At 37.2% G+C, this 17,502-nt stretch overlaps 2 protein-coding genes across 2 annotated transcripts; both read left to right on the top strand.

Moving 5' to 3' along the window:
- The first annotated feature begins 11,175 nt into the window (after nt 1–11,175).
- On the top strand, nt 11,176–14,320 carry LOC116004551 (exocyst complex component SEC15B). The gene is made up of 2 exons (XM_031244649.1): nt 11,176–13,695; nt 14,028–14,320. Exon 1 carries the CDS (start codon nt 11,262–11,264, stop codon nt 13,677–13,679), a length of 2,418 nt encoding a protein of 805 aa, XP_031100509.1. The 5' UTR covers nt 11,176–11,261; the 3' UTR covers nt 13,680–13,695; nt 14,028–14,320.
- Nucleotides 14,321–16,670: 2,350 nt separating this feature from the next.
- LOC116004282 (uncharacterized protein At5g01610-like) lies at nt 16,671–17,488 on the top strand. The gene has a single exon (XM_031244257.1). The coding sequence runs from the start codon at nt 16,769–16,771 to the stop codon at nt 17,285–17,287; it is 519 nt and encodes a 172-aa protein (XP_031100117.1). The 5' UTR covers nt 16,671–16,768; the 3' UTR covers nt 17,288–17,488.
- Nucleotides 17,489–17,502: the final 14 nt, after the last annotated feature.

Raw genomic sequence — 17,502 nt, 5'->3', positions numbered from 1 at the left:
CGCAGTCTCACATGGCGTTCCTGTCCGCCCGTGCGTCTCCTGGTGTCTGGCATCGTCGATTAGGCCACCCTCATGACCGTGTTTTAAATCGCATTCTCCGGGATTGTCCTGTTTCTTCCCATAAAGCTGGCTCACCACAACTTTGTTCAGCTTGCCAACTTGGCAAATCGTCACGTTTTCCCTTAGAACGAATAAAAACCTCTAGTTGTAATATTCTTGATCTTGTTTACACAGATATTTGGGGACCGGCACCTGTTGTTTCTGCCGAAGGTTATCGTTATTTTGTTTTATTCGTAGATGATAGCTCGAGGTTTTGTTGGTATTACCCACTTCGTGTAAAAACCGATATTTATAAAATATTTGATTATTTTAGGGCCATGGTAGAACGTTTATTCTCACGTTCTATCAAGGCCATACAGTCCGATTTAGGGGGTGAATACCGCCGGTTGCATACTCTTTTTCAAACACTTGGGATAGTCCACAGACAAACTTGTGCTTATACACACGAGCAAAACGGCAGAGTTGAACGCCGTAATCGACATATTGTTGAAACCGGCCTAGCTCTATTGGCTGAAAGCTCGGTTCCTTTGAAATACTGGGATTCAGCCTTTGAAACAACCACTTATCTTATCAATCGATTACCATCCTCCGTCTTAAATTTTGATACACCACACTACAGACTGTTTCAAACAAAACCATCATACACCTTTCTTAGAGTCTTCGGCTGTCTATGTTTCCCATACATACGCCCATATAATCGTCACAAAATCGAGTATCGCTCCGCTCCATGTGTCTTCTTAGGGTATCCTACGTCCTTTAGGGGTTATCGCTGTTTAAATATCAACACGGGGAAAACTTTTATCTGTCGCCATGTCCGATTTGACGAATCTGTGTTTCCTTTTGCAAAAGTATTGTTTGAACAGGGTATAGGTACACCGCTCCCTGGCAATGCTCCGTGGGGCTCAAGCCCGGTTATATCAGCTTCAGTTAACTCGGAACCACCTATAGACACGGCACCTACCAATGTTGCGCTACCTCAACTGGCTTTTGAAAGATCTCACTCCACCACTAAAACACCTGCTCACACTCAGTCATATTCTCCGTCACAGAATATTAACAATGCTGGGCCCGCTACCTCCAACAGTACTGACACTAGAGAGTCTCACCAACGTGGCCATGGTATGCGATTGCGACATATGACTCGGGGAACAGGTGAACAATTTTACGCTCTAACTACCACTAAAGTCACAGTAGACCCTACCTGTTACTCACAGGCTGTCAGTCACCCGCAGTGGCGCGATGCGATGGACCAAGAATTCAACGCCCTACTACACAATAACACATGGGATTTGGTACCGACAAAACCAGGCATGAACATAATCAGGTGTAAATGGGTATACCGCACAAAAAGGAAAGCAGATGGAACTATTAAACGACATAAAGCCCGCCTAGTAGCAAAAGGATTCAATCAGATAGCCGGTGAGGACTTCTTTGACACCTTCAGTCCGGTAGTGAAACCTACGACAGTTCGGCTTCTATTCTCCTTTGCTGTTTCTCAGAAATGGACTTTACGCCAGCTAGATGTTCACAATGCTTTTCTAAACGGACACCTATCAGAAACAGTATTCATGCGTCAGCCGCCAGGGTATGAAGACCCCGGACATCCTGATTACGTTTGTCATCTTCGCCGTTCTCTTTATGGTTTGAAACAGGCGCCCAGGGCATGGTTCAAGCGGCTACATGACTTTCTACTCTCAGCTGGCTTCACTGCGTCCAAAACTGATGTCTCATTATTTCATTACACCGTTAGTTCATCACGTGTGTTCTTATTGGTATATGTCGACGACATCATCATGATGGGTAATACACCCGAGTTGCTAGACACACTACTTCAGCGTCTTTCAACAGCGTTTAAGATCAGAGACTTAGGAACACCAAGTTTTTTTCTTGGGATTGAAACACTTACTACTGCTGGTTCACTCATCCTTTCACAACGTCGCTACATGAACGACATTTTAACTCGAGCTGGCATGACTGACTGCAAGCCACTTACTACACCTGCAGCTATATCACAGCCGGTTGTCTTGTCAGAAGAACTCTTTGACAATCCCACTCAATACAGACGTCTAGCCGGGGCCCTACAGTATTTGACTATCACCAGGCCTGATCTTTCATACTCTGTCAACCGACTATGTCAGTTTATGCACGCGCCAACAGTTAAGCACTGGGGATTACTAAAACGGGTATTACGTTACGTAAAGGCTACACTATCGTATGGTCTCCGCCTCGCACCCTCTCCGACCGCTGACATCCAGGCTTACTCCGATTCCGACTGGGCTGGGTGTCCACTTGACCGAAAGTCTACTAGCGGGTATGCAGTCATTCTTGGTACTAACCTCATCTCTTGGGTCTCCCGTAAGCAACGCACTGTGGCTCGCTCTTCTACCGAAGCTGAATACAAGGGGCTGGCTGACGTCTCTGCAGAGGTTACCTGGGTTATTTCTTTACTCCGCGAGCTAGGGTTGCATTCCGGACGTCCTGCGACACTATGGTGCGATAATTTGGGTGCTACCTATCTATGTGCCAATCCTGTGTTTCATGCACGCACTAAACACGTGGAAATCGATTTTCACTTTGTCCGTGACAAGGTTACCTCTGGCGAGTTTCAAGTCAACTTTGTTTCCACCAAAGATCAGCTGGCGGATATCTTCACCAAACCACTCTCATCATCTCGGTTCAGCTTACTCCGGGACAAGCTCAATTTTGTTCTTATACCACCTTGCGCTTGAGGGGGTGTGTTAGATATATTAGGAGTCTTTATGGTTATGACTTAATCTCACTTAATGGTAGCCTATTGTATATGAGTTAGCTATAGTAGTATTGTAAGTGTACTACACTGTGTAACTCAATTAATTCAATCAAACACTCATTTACTGCAGAAAATTATTTGGAAAGAGGTATAGGTACCTAGATTCTAAATATAATTAAATTATTAGAATAACAATTAGGAGAAATTTACATGGGAGTTGTGGAATAAGCCCTCAAGTATTTGTTATTTGACCGCGAAGCGTTGATATTCCTTGAGCTTTTCCTCATCTTGGGGATAAGTCTGGGAGAGAGACGGAAACAAACTTCATTAGTTAGTGAACAATAAGGAGAAATAGCAAAGAATAATAGAAAATAATGGATGGTAGAATAATTCAGGATTATAAGCGTATTTATAGTGCAGATTAGATGGCTGGTTATGGAGCATTATTATTTGAAGAAATAACGATGATTTTGTGGCTAAATTATTAATAACCAATTTTATTCCATTTTTATGCAAAATCTTCTTTAAAGATTAATAGTAAAATAAGGTTAAATTATTAGTAACTGATTCTATTCTTTTTATTTTAATGCAAAATCTTCCTTAAAAGATTAACGTGTAGACTAACATTTCCTAAAATGATTCTGATCTTTTCCTTATATATTCCTTACTTATTCATTTCCTTATATTCCTTTACAGATTACAAATATATATCACCAATTATATAATAATAAATAGATTAATAAATTAATATAATAATAAATAAATAAAATAGTTGATTTTACCAAAATACCACTAACTTTGGGCGGGAAAGTTTGGGAGGAGGATATTGTTTTAAATATAGATAGATTAACTACTCCGAAATAAACAAAATATAAAAATCATCATTCCATCGCTAAATGATTATAGGAATCCCCATGATTATATGAACAAACAATAACAAAACAAGTACATATTAATATGATATCCGCTGGATTATTAAACATTAGTACAAGTATTTTAAAATTGTTTAAATGTCTTCAACTAATATACGTTAAATTAATATTTTTTCCTTTTTTTTTTGTTGACCAACCGTTTCAGAATTCAGACAATGTAAAATTGTGAAGATTGTTATGAAACTAAAGGAATTGCAAGCAACAACACCAACAAACAGAGCAAAAATGGAATGCGAGAACAATAACAAGAAGAATTGTAAAGGAGAAATGGAGAGAAGGGAGCCGAGATATTTCTTATTGATATTCTCAATTGGTACATTTACAAATGAAATACATAGGCCTATATATAGGCAATAACGTTAACCCTTCAATACTCCAAAGGACACTTGAGTCTTCATATGTCCAGAAATACAATAATTGAGATAATGGCCACACATTATTATTATATTCATAACACTCCCCCTTGGCCATTATCTTATCATATCCATGCCTCGTTAAAAACCTTGCTAGAAAAACCCTGTGGGAAAAACCTAGCCAAGGGAAAAAGAGTACATGATATGTCTAATTATGTGTTGCATTGGTTGCCTCATTAAAAACGTTACGCTATGAAAACCCAGTGGGAAAAAACTTTAGCTTAAAGGAAAAAGAGTACAACCATAACCCCAACATAAACTTCAGGGCATAATATTCATGATTCATTATGCTCCCCCTGAAGACAACATTCTTCAAATCCCTTATATTAAACTTTCAAAATGTATAGGGATTTGGTGAACAATCATGTTCAACATTTCAATGGGGTAAATATATTTCATAATAATTGCGTGACTCTTTTAGAGCTCACATGGGTATAATACCGACATCACAATGTCTAGTAAAATTTTTCATAATATACCCATTCATTGGTGCAACACGATCTTTATTGTCTCCTTATAAGACAATGGGGGTAAATTACAACCAATTTTGGTACTTGACATCTCGGGAATTCAATAATAATAACCAGTACCCAAGTAGCCCATTTCATAATGGCTTGTCTAAATAGCCAATCAAAATTATTTATTGGCTAATTGGTGTTTAGAATTCCATTAAGGAAATACTCGATCATTAAATCGAGATACTTAGTTTTTCCAAGCTTTTCATTTCAAAATTCTCGTCTTTAGACATGAGCTAACATCATTAAGCTCTTTGTATATTTCATTGATGTTTATACCATCAATATTGACTGAGATGTTCATTAGTAACTCTTTATTGAACACACAATGTCACATATTATTCCTTCTTCACGAGGATAATAACTCCATTCGCAACTCTTTAAAGAGTACATAATGACACATAATATATTCATATTCCTTCCTTAGAAGGGAAAAATACTCAGTCTGTTTCAGGTCTTATATAGACCTTAAAATCCATCATGGATTTTCAAACATATTGTCCAATGACCCATTTTTATGCGGTCATGACATTCATCATATATTATCCAATGACCCATCTTATGCGGTCATGATATTAATTAACTGCATATTATTCACTGCTAATAATATTAATAAGCGAAACTTATTGCCATCCATTTATAATGAGAATATGAGAGAGTATATTAATTATGGGTATCTGTGTAAACCCATGAGCTCCAAGCCTCGCCTTTTATCACATCATTATTCTCTTTCGTACCAACACCCATTCAATGGTGTGTATACATAATTTAGAGAATAGCAAGCTGAGCTATTTGCCTTCCTTAATTGCTCCTTTTATTTATCAAATGATTAGGCCAATTCTTGTGCCTAACTCTGGATCCAGATAGAGCAATTTATACAGGCAATTGAGTTGTCGACAACATTTTCATAATTTTCTCCCATATCCATAATAATTATGGCAATTTCAAAATCAACCAGATGATAAACATTTCCCATCAATATTCAAATCTAGTCGTGTCGCATCCCAGTATTAATTATTTGGTGCACCACTGGGTATTTCGTCCTTTGACGAATGTCTCTTTTAGACATCATTGATAGAAATATCAATAGATATATATTTGGCAGGAATAAATAATCTACTGAACATTGAGTTCAATCAATCTAGTATGTGGATTTTTGAAGATCCTTTCATTTCATGAAATTTTCTCGGCATTCAAATTTTCAAAATAATTAATTTGGGCACATATCTCCCCCTAATGCCGTGAAAATGATCTTCATGCAGTCTGCGTATCAAATGATCTCGTATCATGGGCTCTAGATTTTTATAGAATACATGGATATTTATAATCAACATGTATATCTAGCTTTATTTAATAGCCCGTAGAGATACACAATGATGTGAAAATAAAATAGACTGCATATTAATAAAACACAGATTTGGGAAATGTTCAACTTTTACCACGTACTAGATGTAAATAGGGGGTATTCATTGTATGCAGTATGTCAGATTTTAAAACAGTAGTATATCAAATTTTATCTCCCCAATATATAATTTCTATTTAAGCATGCTTTATATGGGAGATTACTGTTTGACATATATACGATGTCTAATAAATTATTAATTCAAATATGACATTTCAATATTTAGCCCAAGGTGACCCAATTGCTCATGTTATAATTTAAAACAATTTAGGTCTTTAAATCGCAACATACGATATATTCAAGCGTATATGAAATCATATAATGTATATGATATGATAGATAAAGCATATACATAATTTAAAGAGCAATAATTTGGTAAACCAAAGTGGAATAAGAAGTAAGGCATACACAATTCCACGCCATTTAATAAAGTGCCAAAATAGCTTTAATCAAAATTAAAGCAATTAAAGTGAAAGTCACTTCACTTTTTATAATAGGATGCCAGGCTAATCATTTTCTCAATTTATGAGAAATCATCATCATCATCACATATTCAGGATAATATAATCAGCCTTGCCAAATCTTATAATTATTTAAATCAGTAAACTTTTAATTTACAATAAGATTGGCTTCAATATCATTCATTCTTGTACAATATAAAAATGAGGAAAAAGAACAGGGGAATTTTACAATACACATTTCTTCCCTGATATTGCCTTTTTAATTCAAAGGAATTCTCAATTCCTTTCTTTCATAGTCTCAACATGACATTCGTCATTACAAATATTCAAATTTAATAAATTTCTATGAGACTTCAGAGGGAACAACGCATTACAATTTTCAATAAATTTGTTCCTCCAAGCAATAATATATTGGCTCATTCAGAGCTTTCAATCATTTCGTACTACCAAAAATTGAAGTAACAAATTCCTCATTTTCAATGTGCAAAAACACTTTGCACTTTTAACCATTGTATGTGTGATTGCACAATCCATAACACATACGTTTTTCTCATTTTTCTTGATCCAATCAAGAATGATGATGCATTTATTTGCTTCTTTGAAGCGGCATATATCTTTCAAGGATTAGGCATCACATGATTTATCACGATTCACATCCAATTTATTCATATGGTATTTGGAGATAGCATATGCCAAATACACATGATTATACATTTTATCCCATGATTTTGATAAACATATCAAAATAACTTTCATTTATAACATATGGGATAAACTTTATGGCCTATAGCACAATATTTATTATGCCAAATTTTATTTCATGCTGATTCACATGGCCATAGCATAAGAGAACAATTTGTGACACAAAATTAATTGTCACATAATGTTCATAGCATTTATCATAAAATATATGAAAAGGTAATTTCTAAAATGCTTTTCACATTTCAATCATGCTCTCAAAATTTAATCATCAATTGGATGTGAATATATAGATCATATACTTATCTAAATCATGCCATAATGATATTTTAAGAAATATAATCATGCCGTTATGTGACAAGTACACATAACAATTATTTGCACATATTATGTACCATATACAAGTATCTTATACCTCATTGGAGTATGGTCAAGATCTCCGATATCAATAATTTATTCCTTGCGATATACTCATGCTTAGTTCCGTTCATTAATTCCTGACTTGACTGGAAACCCATCAAAGCCTAAGTTCTCGTGAATACCTGATCAATCTAACAGAGAACATGTGAACTAAACAAATCTAACAATAATGTTAATAATTGTCATAATTATATACATAACAAATTCCATCATTATATCATATAATATATTATAATATAGTTATATATAATAACGTAAGGGACAAAGTCCCCTACTTTGTGCAAAGGTAGCAGCATCTTTGCTGTTACTATATATATATATTTTAATGATAATAATAATATCATTAAGTAGAGAAATTATAAATCAAACCCATGTGACCTTTGTCTTCTTCGCGGAAGACATATTTCTTGAACCAAGCCAGCCAACATCATTAATCATCTCTCTCCACTGCTAGTCCATAATTGATGATTTGCCAACGGATTTGGCATACCCATGTAATGGCTATTCTCCATCATTTTCAAAGCTAATATATATAATATAAACAAATATATTATATATATATATATACTAGCTAGCAGTAGTATATTATTAGGTAGCAGTAGCCTTTCGGCTGGCTGCTCCCTATTTTCTAATAATAATATAATATAATATATAATAATAATAATAACCAAACAACACCCGTGAAGGTGTGAAAATGGAACCAAGCACTATTTTCTTTCTTCATCATCAACGACTCATCGACAACACACACCATCGCTGGTCGCCGTCGATTGAGTTCACCAGGAAACACCGCCGTACACTACCATGGTCGAGACCCAACGACCTGTGACCTCTGGTCGATGCAACGGCGCGACTATTGTCGCTGGATCTGTCAGACGCCATTACCACCGCCGCTAAGCAGTGTCACCGGTGAAAGAAGACCGGGATCGATGCCGGAGAAGGTCTGTTGTTGGTATTCTTCGGTGGTCAACGTCGAGGACGGAGAGGAGATGAAGAGGCCTGAGTTTTTCCCGTCGCCAACCACCGCCATGCCTGAGGCATCCCACTTTACCGGCAGGGGAGAAAGAGGAAAGACAGTCGCTGTTGTCCGTTACTAGCCATAACGGTTCACGGTCAGCGAGATGAGAGGGGCCGCCGCTGCTCACCCACCACCATTCGCCGATCTGCTATTGTTGACCTTCATCGACGGGAGGGAAGCAGCCACCAGGCTCACCGTCTTCTATCTGTTGTAAACGGGGATGGATAAGGAAGACCACGCCGCCTTCCAGTTTGTTCGTCTGCTAGAGAAACGCCAACACCGGTCAACTACTACGCCATCAACCAAGCTTTACCGTAAATCTGCCGGACCACCGCCTCAACTCGCAAGAAATGATCGCTGGCGAGAGAGAAGGCCGGAGGCTCGCCGTTGCTGAGGTCTCTAAGAACTCGTCGGACCAGAGAAGAGGAATCGAAGAAAATGGTGGCAATGGTTGTTTTGGTCAGCCGAGAGGAATAGCGCAGAGAGAAGATAGTGGGAGTTCGCCGTCCGTAGTTCATTGTTGCTAGCTGGAGAACGTCATATGTGAAAGAGCACTTTCGTGCTGATAACGTGTTATGAAACTAAAGGAATTGCAAGCAACAACACCAACAAACAGAGCAAAAATGGAATGCGAGAACAATAACAAGAAGAATTGTAAAGGAGAAATGGAGAGAAGGGAGCCGAGATATTTCTTATTGATATTCTCAATTGGTACATTTACAAATGAAATACATAGGCCTATATATAGGCAATAACGTTAACCCTTCAATACTCCAAAGGACACTTGAGTCTTCATATGTCCAGAAATACAATAATTGAGATAATGGCCACACATTATTATTATATTCATAACAAAGATTACTTAATCAACAAATTTTGTTAAACATCCGAATTTGGTTTGACATTAACCCGACCCGATAAGGTTAACCATTTTTCACCTTTCCTCCCAACTTTGACGCTGACATCCTCCGACAGCTTTCCACGACGAAGACCGCAATTGAAATATCAATATCTGAGATATAAATGGAAAATTAATAAATAGATATATTTATCGTTCCTTTTTGTAATTGACCTTCATGCCCATGTTCATCTGCACACTCAATTTCTTGTAATATAACAAAGAAAGGCCTCAATTTCAGTAAATTCTCGATTTAGTCCTTAATATTTAAGTTTATTGATTTTTAATTCATCTATGAAGTTATCAATGTTTTAAATTTTAATTGTACCCTTTGATGTGATAATTTATAGTTCACTTTCAATCTTAATTATATAATTCTTAAGTTTTTATGTTCATCTTAAATGTTTTAAAATTTATCATCGTATTTGCATTTTGTCGAACTGATTTATGCATTATTGGAGTCCACTGACATTTTACTAAAATTATTTAGATTTAATCAAAATAGCATTGGATTTATTTAAATAATTTGACGGTGCTAAAAAATAGTATGTAGTGTTACTTGTGCATGGCATGTAATATTATTACTCAGTTTGTTAGTTAACCAATTTTATTAACGTTATTTGCTTACAGTTTAATAGAGTAACAGTATAAACGTATATTTACTAAAGTGCCATGTACAAGAAAAATGTTATTTATACTGCTATTAATGATGAGTATGAGGAGATGACTTAATAGATACTCATAAGCTAAGAGCCTAAGTGTAGCCATGGCCTTAAAGTCTCATAGTATAGTTTTAGCTGCAAAACCAATGATATGTCGACGTGGCCTATGAAGCATTAAATATCATTTTAATCTTAACCAAGGTTATTAACGTTATTTGCTTACAGTTTAATAGAGTAACAGTATAAATGTATATATTTACTAAAGTACCCTGTACAAGAAAAATAGTATTTATACTGCTATTAATGATAAGTGTGAGGAGATGACTTAATAGATACACATACGCTAAGAGTCTAAGAGTAGCCATGACCTTAAAGTCTCATAGTATAGTTTTAGCTGAAAAACCAATGATATGTCGACGTGGCCTATGAAGCATTAAATATCATTTTAATCTTATCAGATAACTGTACTCTCTATCTGCATAACGATTTTAACGGCTACTGGAATCGTGTAACTAAATCCGCATTATGTATCTAGATTGAGTATTATTAAAATGACCCCTGATGTCTCTAGATTAAGCATTATTGAACCAATCCAACACCAAATGCTCTTATGTATGCATAGTTTTAAAAAATCAATTTTATCTTCCTCTAAGAAAAATCCAGTTACTTTTATTCAACCTATAAAACATTATTATGTCTTATTGTTTAACAATATTATTTTGCAAGCTTGGAATTTTGGAAGTCTAATGATATTTCTATGTTATAAATTAAACTAAACAACATAAACATCAAGAAGAAATTGAAATAAATAAACGTTTTGGGTAATACAATAAATAAGTAAAAGAGTAAGGATGAAAAGAGTAATATACAATCCCAGTGGCAAAATAGTCAAATAAAATGGAAACTGTCCCGCTAGCATTTTCTGTGTCCTAAATAACCTCCATCGGTAATGGTTTCGTCGCTATAGCTCTCGGACCTGTTTTTGGTGGAAAGGCGACGAAGAAAGGGAAAAAGTACATAACGGTGCCGACAATGAACTCGTCGAAGATGCGCCGGAAGGTAGTTCCGGCGGCGGCGGAGAACGGTGAATCAGCCGACAAGCTTGACCAGCTCCTCCTGTCCTCCGCCATCTGCAACGGAGAAGATCTCGGTCCCTTCGTTCGGAAGGCTTTTGCTTCCGGGAAGCCAGAGACTCTCCTCCACCACCTCCGCCATTTTGCTCGATCCAAGGAATCGGAAATCGAGGAAGTATGCAGGGCTCACTACGAGGACTTCATCACCGCCGTAGACGACCTCAGATCCCTCCTCTCCGACGTTGATTCACTCAAATCCTCGCTCTCCAACTCCAATTCTCAGCTCCAGTCCGTTGCTGTTCCGCTCCTCACCTCCCTAGACTCCTTCGTTGAAGCTCGCAACAAGTGCAAAAACATTAGCCTCGCTATAGAATCTCTACGAACTTGCGTGCAATTAGTCGAGCTTTGCTCGCGAGCCAACTCTCATCTCTCGAAGAACAACTTCTACATGGCTTTGAAGTGCGTGGACTCAATTGAGCGAGAGTTTCTGGATAAAACACCATCATCTACGCTCCGCAGAATGCTGGAGAAGCAGATCCCGTCGATTCGATCGCATATTGAACGCAGAGTCAACAAAGATTTTGGTGATTGGCTTGTTGAGATCCGAGTTGTTAGTCGGAATTTAGGCCAGTTAGCCATCGGACAAGCCTCCGCAGCGAGGCAAAGAGAAGAGGAACTTAGAATCAAGCAACGGCAAGCCGAGGAGCAGAGTCGACTCAGTCTCAGGGATTGCGTTTATGCTCTTGAGGAAGAAGAAGATGACGGACTTGATGGACTAAGCGATGAGAGCAGGGACGGTTACAACAACGGAGGTACTGGAATGTTGGGGTTCGATTTGACGCCATTGTACAGGGCTTATCACATTCACCAGACTCTAGGCCTCGAGGATCGTTTCAAGCAGTATTATTTTGAGAATAGGAAGCTCCAATTGACTTCTGATTTCCAGGTATCATCAATGACGCCCTTTCTCGAATCTCATCAAACGTTTTTTGCACAAATTGCTGGATTTTTTATTGTTGAGGATCGTGTTTTGAGGACTGGTGGTGCATTGATATCTAAAGTGGAGGTGGAGAATTTATGGGACACTGCTGTTAGTAAGATGTGTTCTGTTTTAGAAGATCAATTTTCTAGGATGCAAACTGCTAACCATTTGCTGCTGATAAAGGACTATGTGAGTTTGCTTGGAGTAACATTGCGCCGTTATGGTTACCCGATTGATGCTTTGCTTGATGTGCTGAGCAAGCATAGGGATAAATATCATGAACTCCTGTTGTCTGATTGTCGTAAGCAAATATCTGAGGCTCTTGCTGCTGACAAGCTCGAGCAAATGTATATGAAAAAGGAATATGAGTACTCGATGAATGTTCTTTCCTTTCAGCTGCAAACATCTAATATCGTCCCTGCATTTCCTTATGTTGCACCATTTTCTTCCATGGTACCTGATTGCTGTAGAATTGTACGGTCATTTATTGAGGATTCAGTGAGTTTTATGTCGTATGGCGGACAGCTTGATTTCTACAATATGGTGAAGAAATACTTGGACCGTCTTTTGACTGAGGCCCTAGATGGAGCTTTATTGAAACTTATAGATACCTCAATTACCGGTGCTACTCAAGCTATGCAGATGGCAGCAAATATGGCAGTGTTTGAACGGGCTTGTGATTTCTTCTTTCGCCATGCTGCACAACTTTCAGGGATTCCGCTGAGAATGGTGGAGAGGGGCAGGAGGCAGTTTCCATTGACTAAAGCCAGTGATAAGGCTGAAGAGATGCTGTCTGGATTGCTTAAGCAAAAGGTTGATGGGTTTCTCATGCTGATAGAGAATGTAAATTGGATGGCTGATGATCCTCCTCAAGGGGGAAATGAATATGCAAATGAGGTCATTATTTTCCTGGAAACTCTTGTCTCTACTGCTCAGCAGATATTGCCGGTTCCAGTTCTCAAAAGAGTTATGCAAGATGTTCTTGCTCACATATCAGAAATGGTAGTTGGGTCATTGCTAGGTGAATCTGTTAAAAGGTTTAACATCAATGCCATCATGGGTCTTGATGTGGATATTCGGCTGTTGGAATCATTTGCTGAGAACCAAGCCCCTCTTCTATCTGATGCAGATGCAAATCAGTTGAAAGCAGCTCTGGCTGAGTCAAGACAATTGGTCAATTTACTCTTAAGCAATCACCCTGAAAATTTCCTGAATCCAGTAATTCGAGAGAGGAGCTATAATGCCTTGGACTACCGTAAAGTAGTGGCAATTTCAGAAAAGATGCGTGATCAATCAGATCGTCTCTTTGGATCATTTGGAACTAGGGGAGCCAAACAAAACACAAAGAAGAAATCTCTTGATCAATTGATCAAAAGGCTCAAGGACGTGAACTAAAATTCATTAAACCTCTGTACGTACTCTTCTACTCATAGTTGTCTTGATTACTCATTGAATTTATGTCTGAGCATTTGAATGAAACTTTCCTAGCATTTGCTTACCTTCAATTCTTGCAGTTACCCTTTTATTGTTGTATTAATTTCTTCAAATTCATATCACCCAATAATATATTTTTTGTTTTGTTCGATTGTGCTCATGTAATGTATTCTGTTTTCTAGCACCTGTTAAATCATAGTATTTAGTTTCAATTAACACCTGGATTTTTTCTCTCTTTTCTGTTCCCTTTGCTTTTGGGATTTTTTTTTTCAAATACTTATAATCTTGTTTTATCACCCATTCGTGCAGAAGGTAGAGACAATGATGCATAGGAGAATTATTCTTTATGATAGTACTGACGAAGGTGGTAATGGTGATTATTTTATTGTGTACAATGTTTCAAGACTGCTTCATAGGAGAAATACTATATGCTTTGAAAATGCAGACGCAATGCCTTTTCCTGGGAGCTTCTGCTGAAGGGAAGTGTATTCGTCTGCCATGATTTAACATTCTCATACATTTCGCTGTCCCTGCAGACATTTTTGACTTGTTATGTGGTCTGCATTGCATGTTTATCAAATTCATCTTTCGTAATTGGTGCACACAATTCCTCAATCCTCATTAAACATGCAATAATGTCTTCTAGGATCTATTTGTTTTTTGACTTCAATGCCTTGCCTAAGGACAAGGTTTGAGGTCAGAAGTAATTAGGTCGGAATTTTAACTTCATTAGAAGGCTATACATATATAGTCACGTTGAAATGAAAACCATGCTTAACGTGAGATCCTGAGAATTGAGAATCTAATACGTGAATGTATACTAACTACTCTCAGGTCTCTACGATCATCCAAGCATGTATGGGTGTAGTTAGGTGTGCATTTATGTAATAGAATATGTACACATGCAGTTATTCCTACAGTCTCACGTTAAACAGGTTTATGTAGTCACGTTGAAATGAAAACCATACTTAATGTGAGATCCTGAGAATTGAGAATCTAATACATAAATGTATACTAACTACTCACAGGTCTCCACGGTCATCCAAGCATGTTTGGGTGTAGTTAGGTGTGCATTTATATAATAGAATATGTACACATGTAGATATTCTCACAGTCTCAGGTTAAACAGGTTCTCACATAAACACAAGCATATATATATATATATATATATATATATATATATATAATTTGTGAAATAATTATCTTTCTTATATGTAAGTTTTCTTTCATTTGGGTAGAGGAACAATTTATAGTTGTGAAATATTGGATATTAGACTGGTCTAGTTTTGAAAGCGGCCCGAATAGTGGTCTAGATGTCAAAGTTTAAATACGTAACCTAAGCATGTTTATCTGATACACTAAACATCATCCTTTAACCGTAGAAATAACATTTAGTAGGCGCAGCAAACAACAAATGCAGAAGAACTATTGTGATGTCTAGAATTTCAAAGAATACGGTAGTATAAATAGGAGTATAGGACTATAGGAGTCTATCTTATGAAACTTAGATTTGGTTTATAGCTCTTGTACTGTGTTCTACTATGTTCTAAGCAAGTAACAAATAACTATGCAAATATTAACGGTCCTAAAAGATGTAATCAAATAAATAGAATATGATTTTCATATTAGAAAAGTCACAAATTTAATTTTTATTAATATTTTTTAAAAAAAAATTATGAGAAAATGATACTTTTTCCCCCCGTGTTATATGTTTATAGCACTTTTTCCCCCTGTGTTATTAAAGTGGCAGTTTTCCTCCCTCAGTTATTTTAAAAGTGGTAGTTTTCTCCTTTGTAATGTTAAATTGACATTTTTGTCCTTAAAATGACTATTTCATTTATTTTTATTCTCCAATCAATTGTTACTAATATGTATGGAAGATCACGGTTCGATACGAACATAATCGAACACTGTAGCAATTGAACTTAAATAGTATAGACGGTTACGGTTACGATTCAGAACCTAAAAAATAAAATAAAATAATTGTTAAATTTAGACTATTTTTAAATAAGAAATAAAATTATAAAAATAAATACGTAGTAAATAAATACATAAGTTTTGATTGGCGGTTTAAAATCGAAATTGGAACCGAACCGTACCGATTTATCAAAATAAGTGTGAGATTATTTTCACTATATATGACTGTGGTTAAGTTCCGGTTCACGGTTCAACAATTATTTAATTTAAAATTTTTCGGTTCTGAATCGTAACCAGAGCCGTCCATACTATTTCGATATGATTGTTACAGTGTTTGGTTAGGTTCGAACCGAATTATAATCATCCATACATATAAATAATAATTTGTTGGAGAAGAAAAATAAATGAAATAATTATTTTTAAGGGTAACAATGTCAATTTAACATTTCAGGGGAAAAAACTGCAACTTTAATAACACAGGGAGAAAAAATGCTATATGCACATAACATAGGGGGGAAAAGTGTCATTTTCCCAAAAATTATTATTATTTTTTAGTATAACCAGTAACTCAATATTCGATTAGGTTCTTCATGTATTTTCACCTAACAAATTAGTTAACAATGAGCATGTGAAATTGTGGCGTGAAAGTCATTGTCTCTCGACTCATATTCATTCACGTTATCCTATGTCCATTCGCCTAACTTAATGCTACAAACAACTCCATCTTCAAAGCCTGAATTTCTTGCTACTATAATAAATGAAATCAAGTAGTCAAAATTACTGTTTTCAAAAAAAAGTAGTCAAAATTACTGTACGATATAGTGTATATAGGGAATTGATAGCTAGGGAAATAATCAAAATTAATAATAAAACATTAACCTAAGGACTTGTATAATTAACTCGTGGAAGGCAAAGTTGCCTAGTTTAGTTGCCCAAAAAAAATTTCTAGGGATAAAAAGACTAAAATACCCCTCTATCTACCTTGGGCTCCAACTACCACTTTGGTTTTGCCCAGTCCTCATTCCTCCTCAACCGCAAATAAGTAGCCAAAATTGAAATAGTATATCATAGTCGTTGCTTCCCCTGCCAGTATCCGCAGTAACTTTACTCTCCTCACAAGTTGACCGTAGAAAATGGCATCTTCAGTTCAACTGCTCTCCGTACTCCTCTCCTGCTTCGCTCTCCTCTTCGCCGTCCCGCAGGCCGCCGGCGACACCATCCTGACTGCGTACCAGGTGCTGCAGCAGTACGATTTCCCGGTTGGCCTTCTCCCGACGGGCGTGACGAGCTACGAGCTGGATACCAGCTCCGGCGCGTTCTCCGTCTACCTGGAAGACTCCTGCAGCTTCAAAATAGACGGATACGAGCTCAAGTACAAGAGTACAATCACCGGGAAGATCTCCAAGGACGAGCTCTCCAGCCTCGGCGGCGTGCAGGTGAAGATACTGTTCTTCTGGATAAACATCGTCGAGGTCACTAACGACGGCGATGAGCTTTGCTTCTCCGTCGGAATCGCCTCCGCCTGCTTCCCGATCGACAACTTCTACGAGAGTCCTGACTGCGGCTGCGGATTCGACTGCGTGAATGCGCTCAAATCTGAAACTACCTCCGCTTCCAGGCTCAATCTCAAACGCCTCGCGTTTTCTTCCTAAAACCGTTCCTGATTTTTCCAGAAACGCGGGTCGTTTTTGTGCCCTAGCACCAAACCCGGTTTATTCGTTACACGGGTGGTTGTTTTTAGCGTTCCTTGATTATCATTTAAATAAACTTTTACTAGTGACGTTTTAGTAAGACTAATGCACTGCTCAAAATTGTAATTCTCCTGAATTTGATCCTTCTTTGGATTCGTGGAATTGTTGTTTCTTGT

The sequence above is a fragment of the Ipomoea triloba genome, chromosome 14 (genome assembly GCF_003576645.1).
Source record: "Ipomoea triloba cultivar NCNSP0323 chromosome 14, ASM357664v1".
NCBI classification, from domain to species: Eukaryota; Viridiplantae; Streptophyta; class Magnoliopsida; order Solanales; family Convolvulaceae; genus Ipomoea; species Ipomoea triloba.
Note: the sequence above shows the minus strand (reverse complement) of the source record. Positions and strands in the feature narration are given on the sequence as shown.

What these genes read in the sequence shown, in the direction of transcription:
- LOC116004282 (XM_031244257.1), top strand. Translation starts at nt 16,769, where the DNA reads ATGGCATCTTCAGTTCAACTGCTCTCCGTACTCCTCTCCTGCTTCGCT.
- LOC116004551 (XM_031244649.1), top strand. Translation starts at nt 11,262, where the DNA reads ATGAACTCGTCGAAGATGCGCCGGAAGGTAGTTCCGGCGGCGGCGGAG.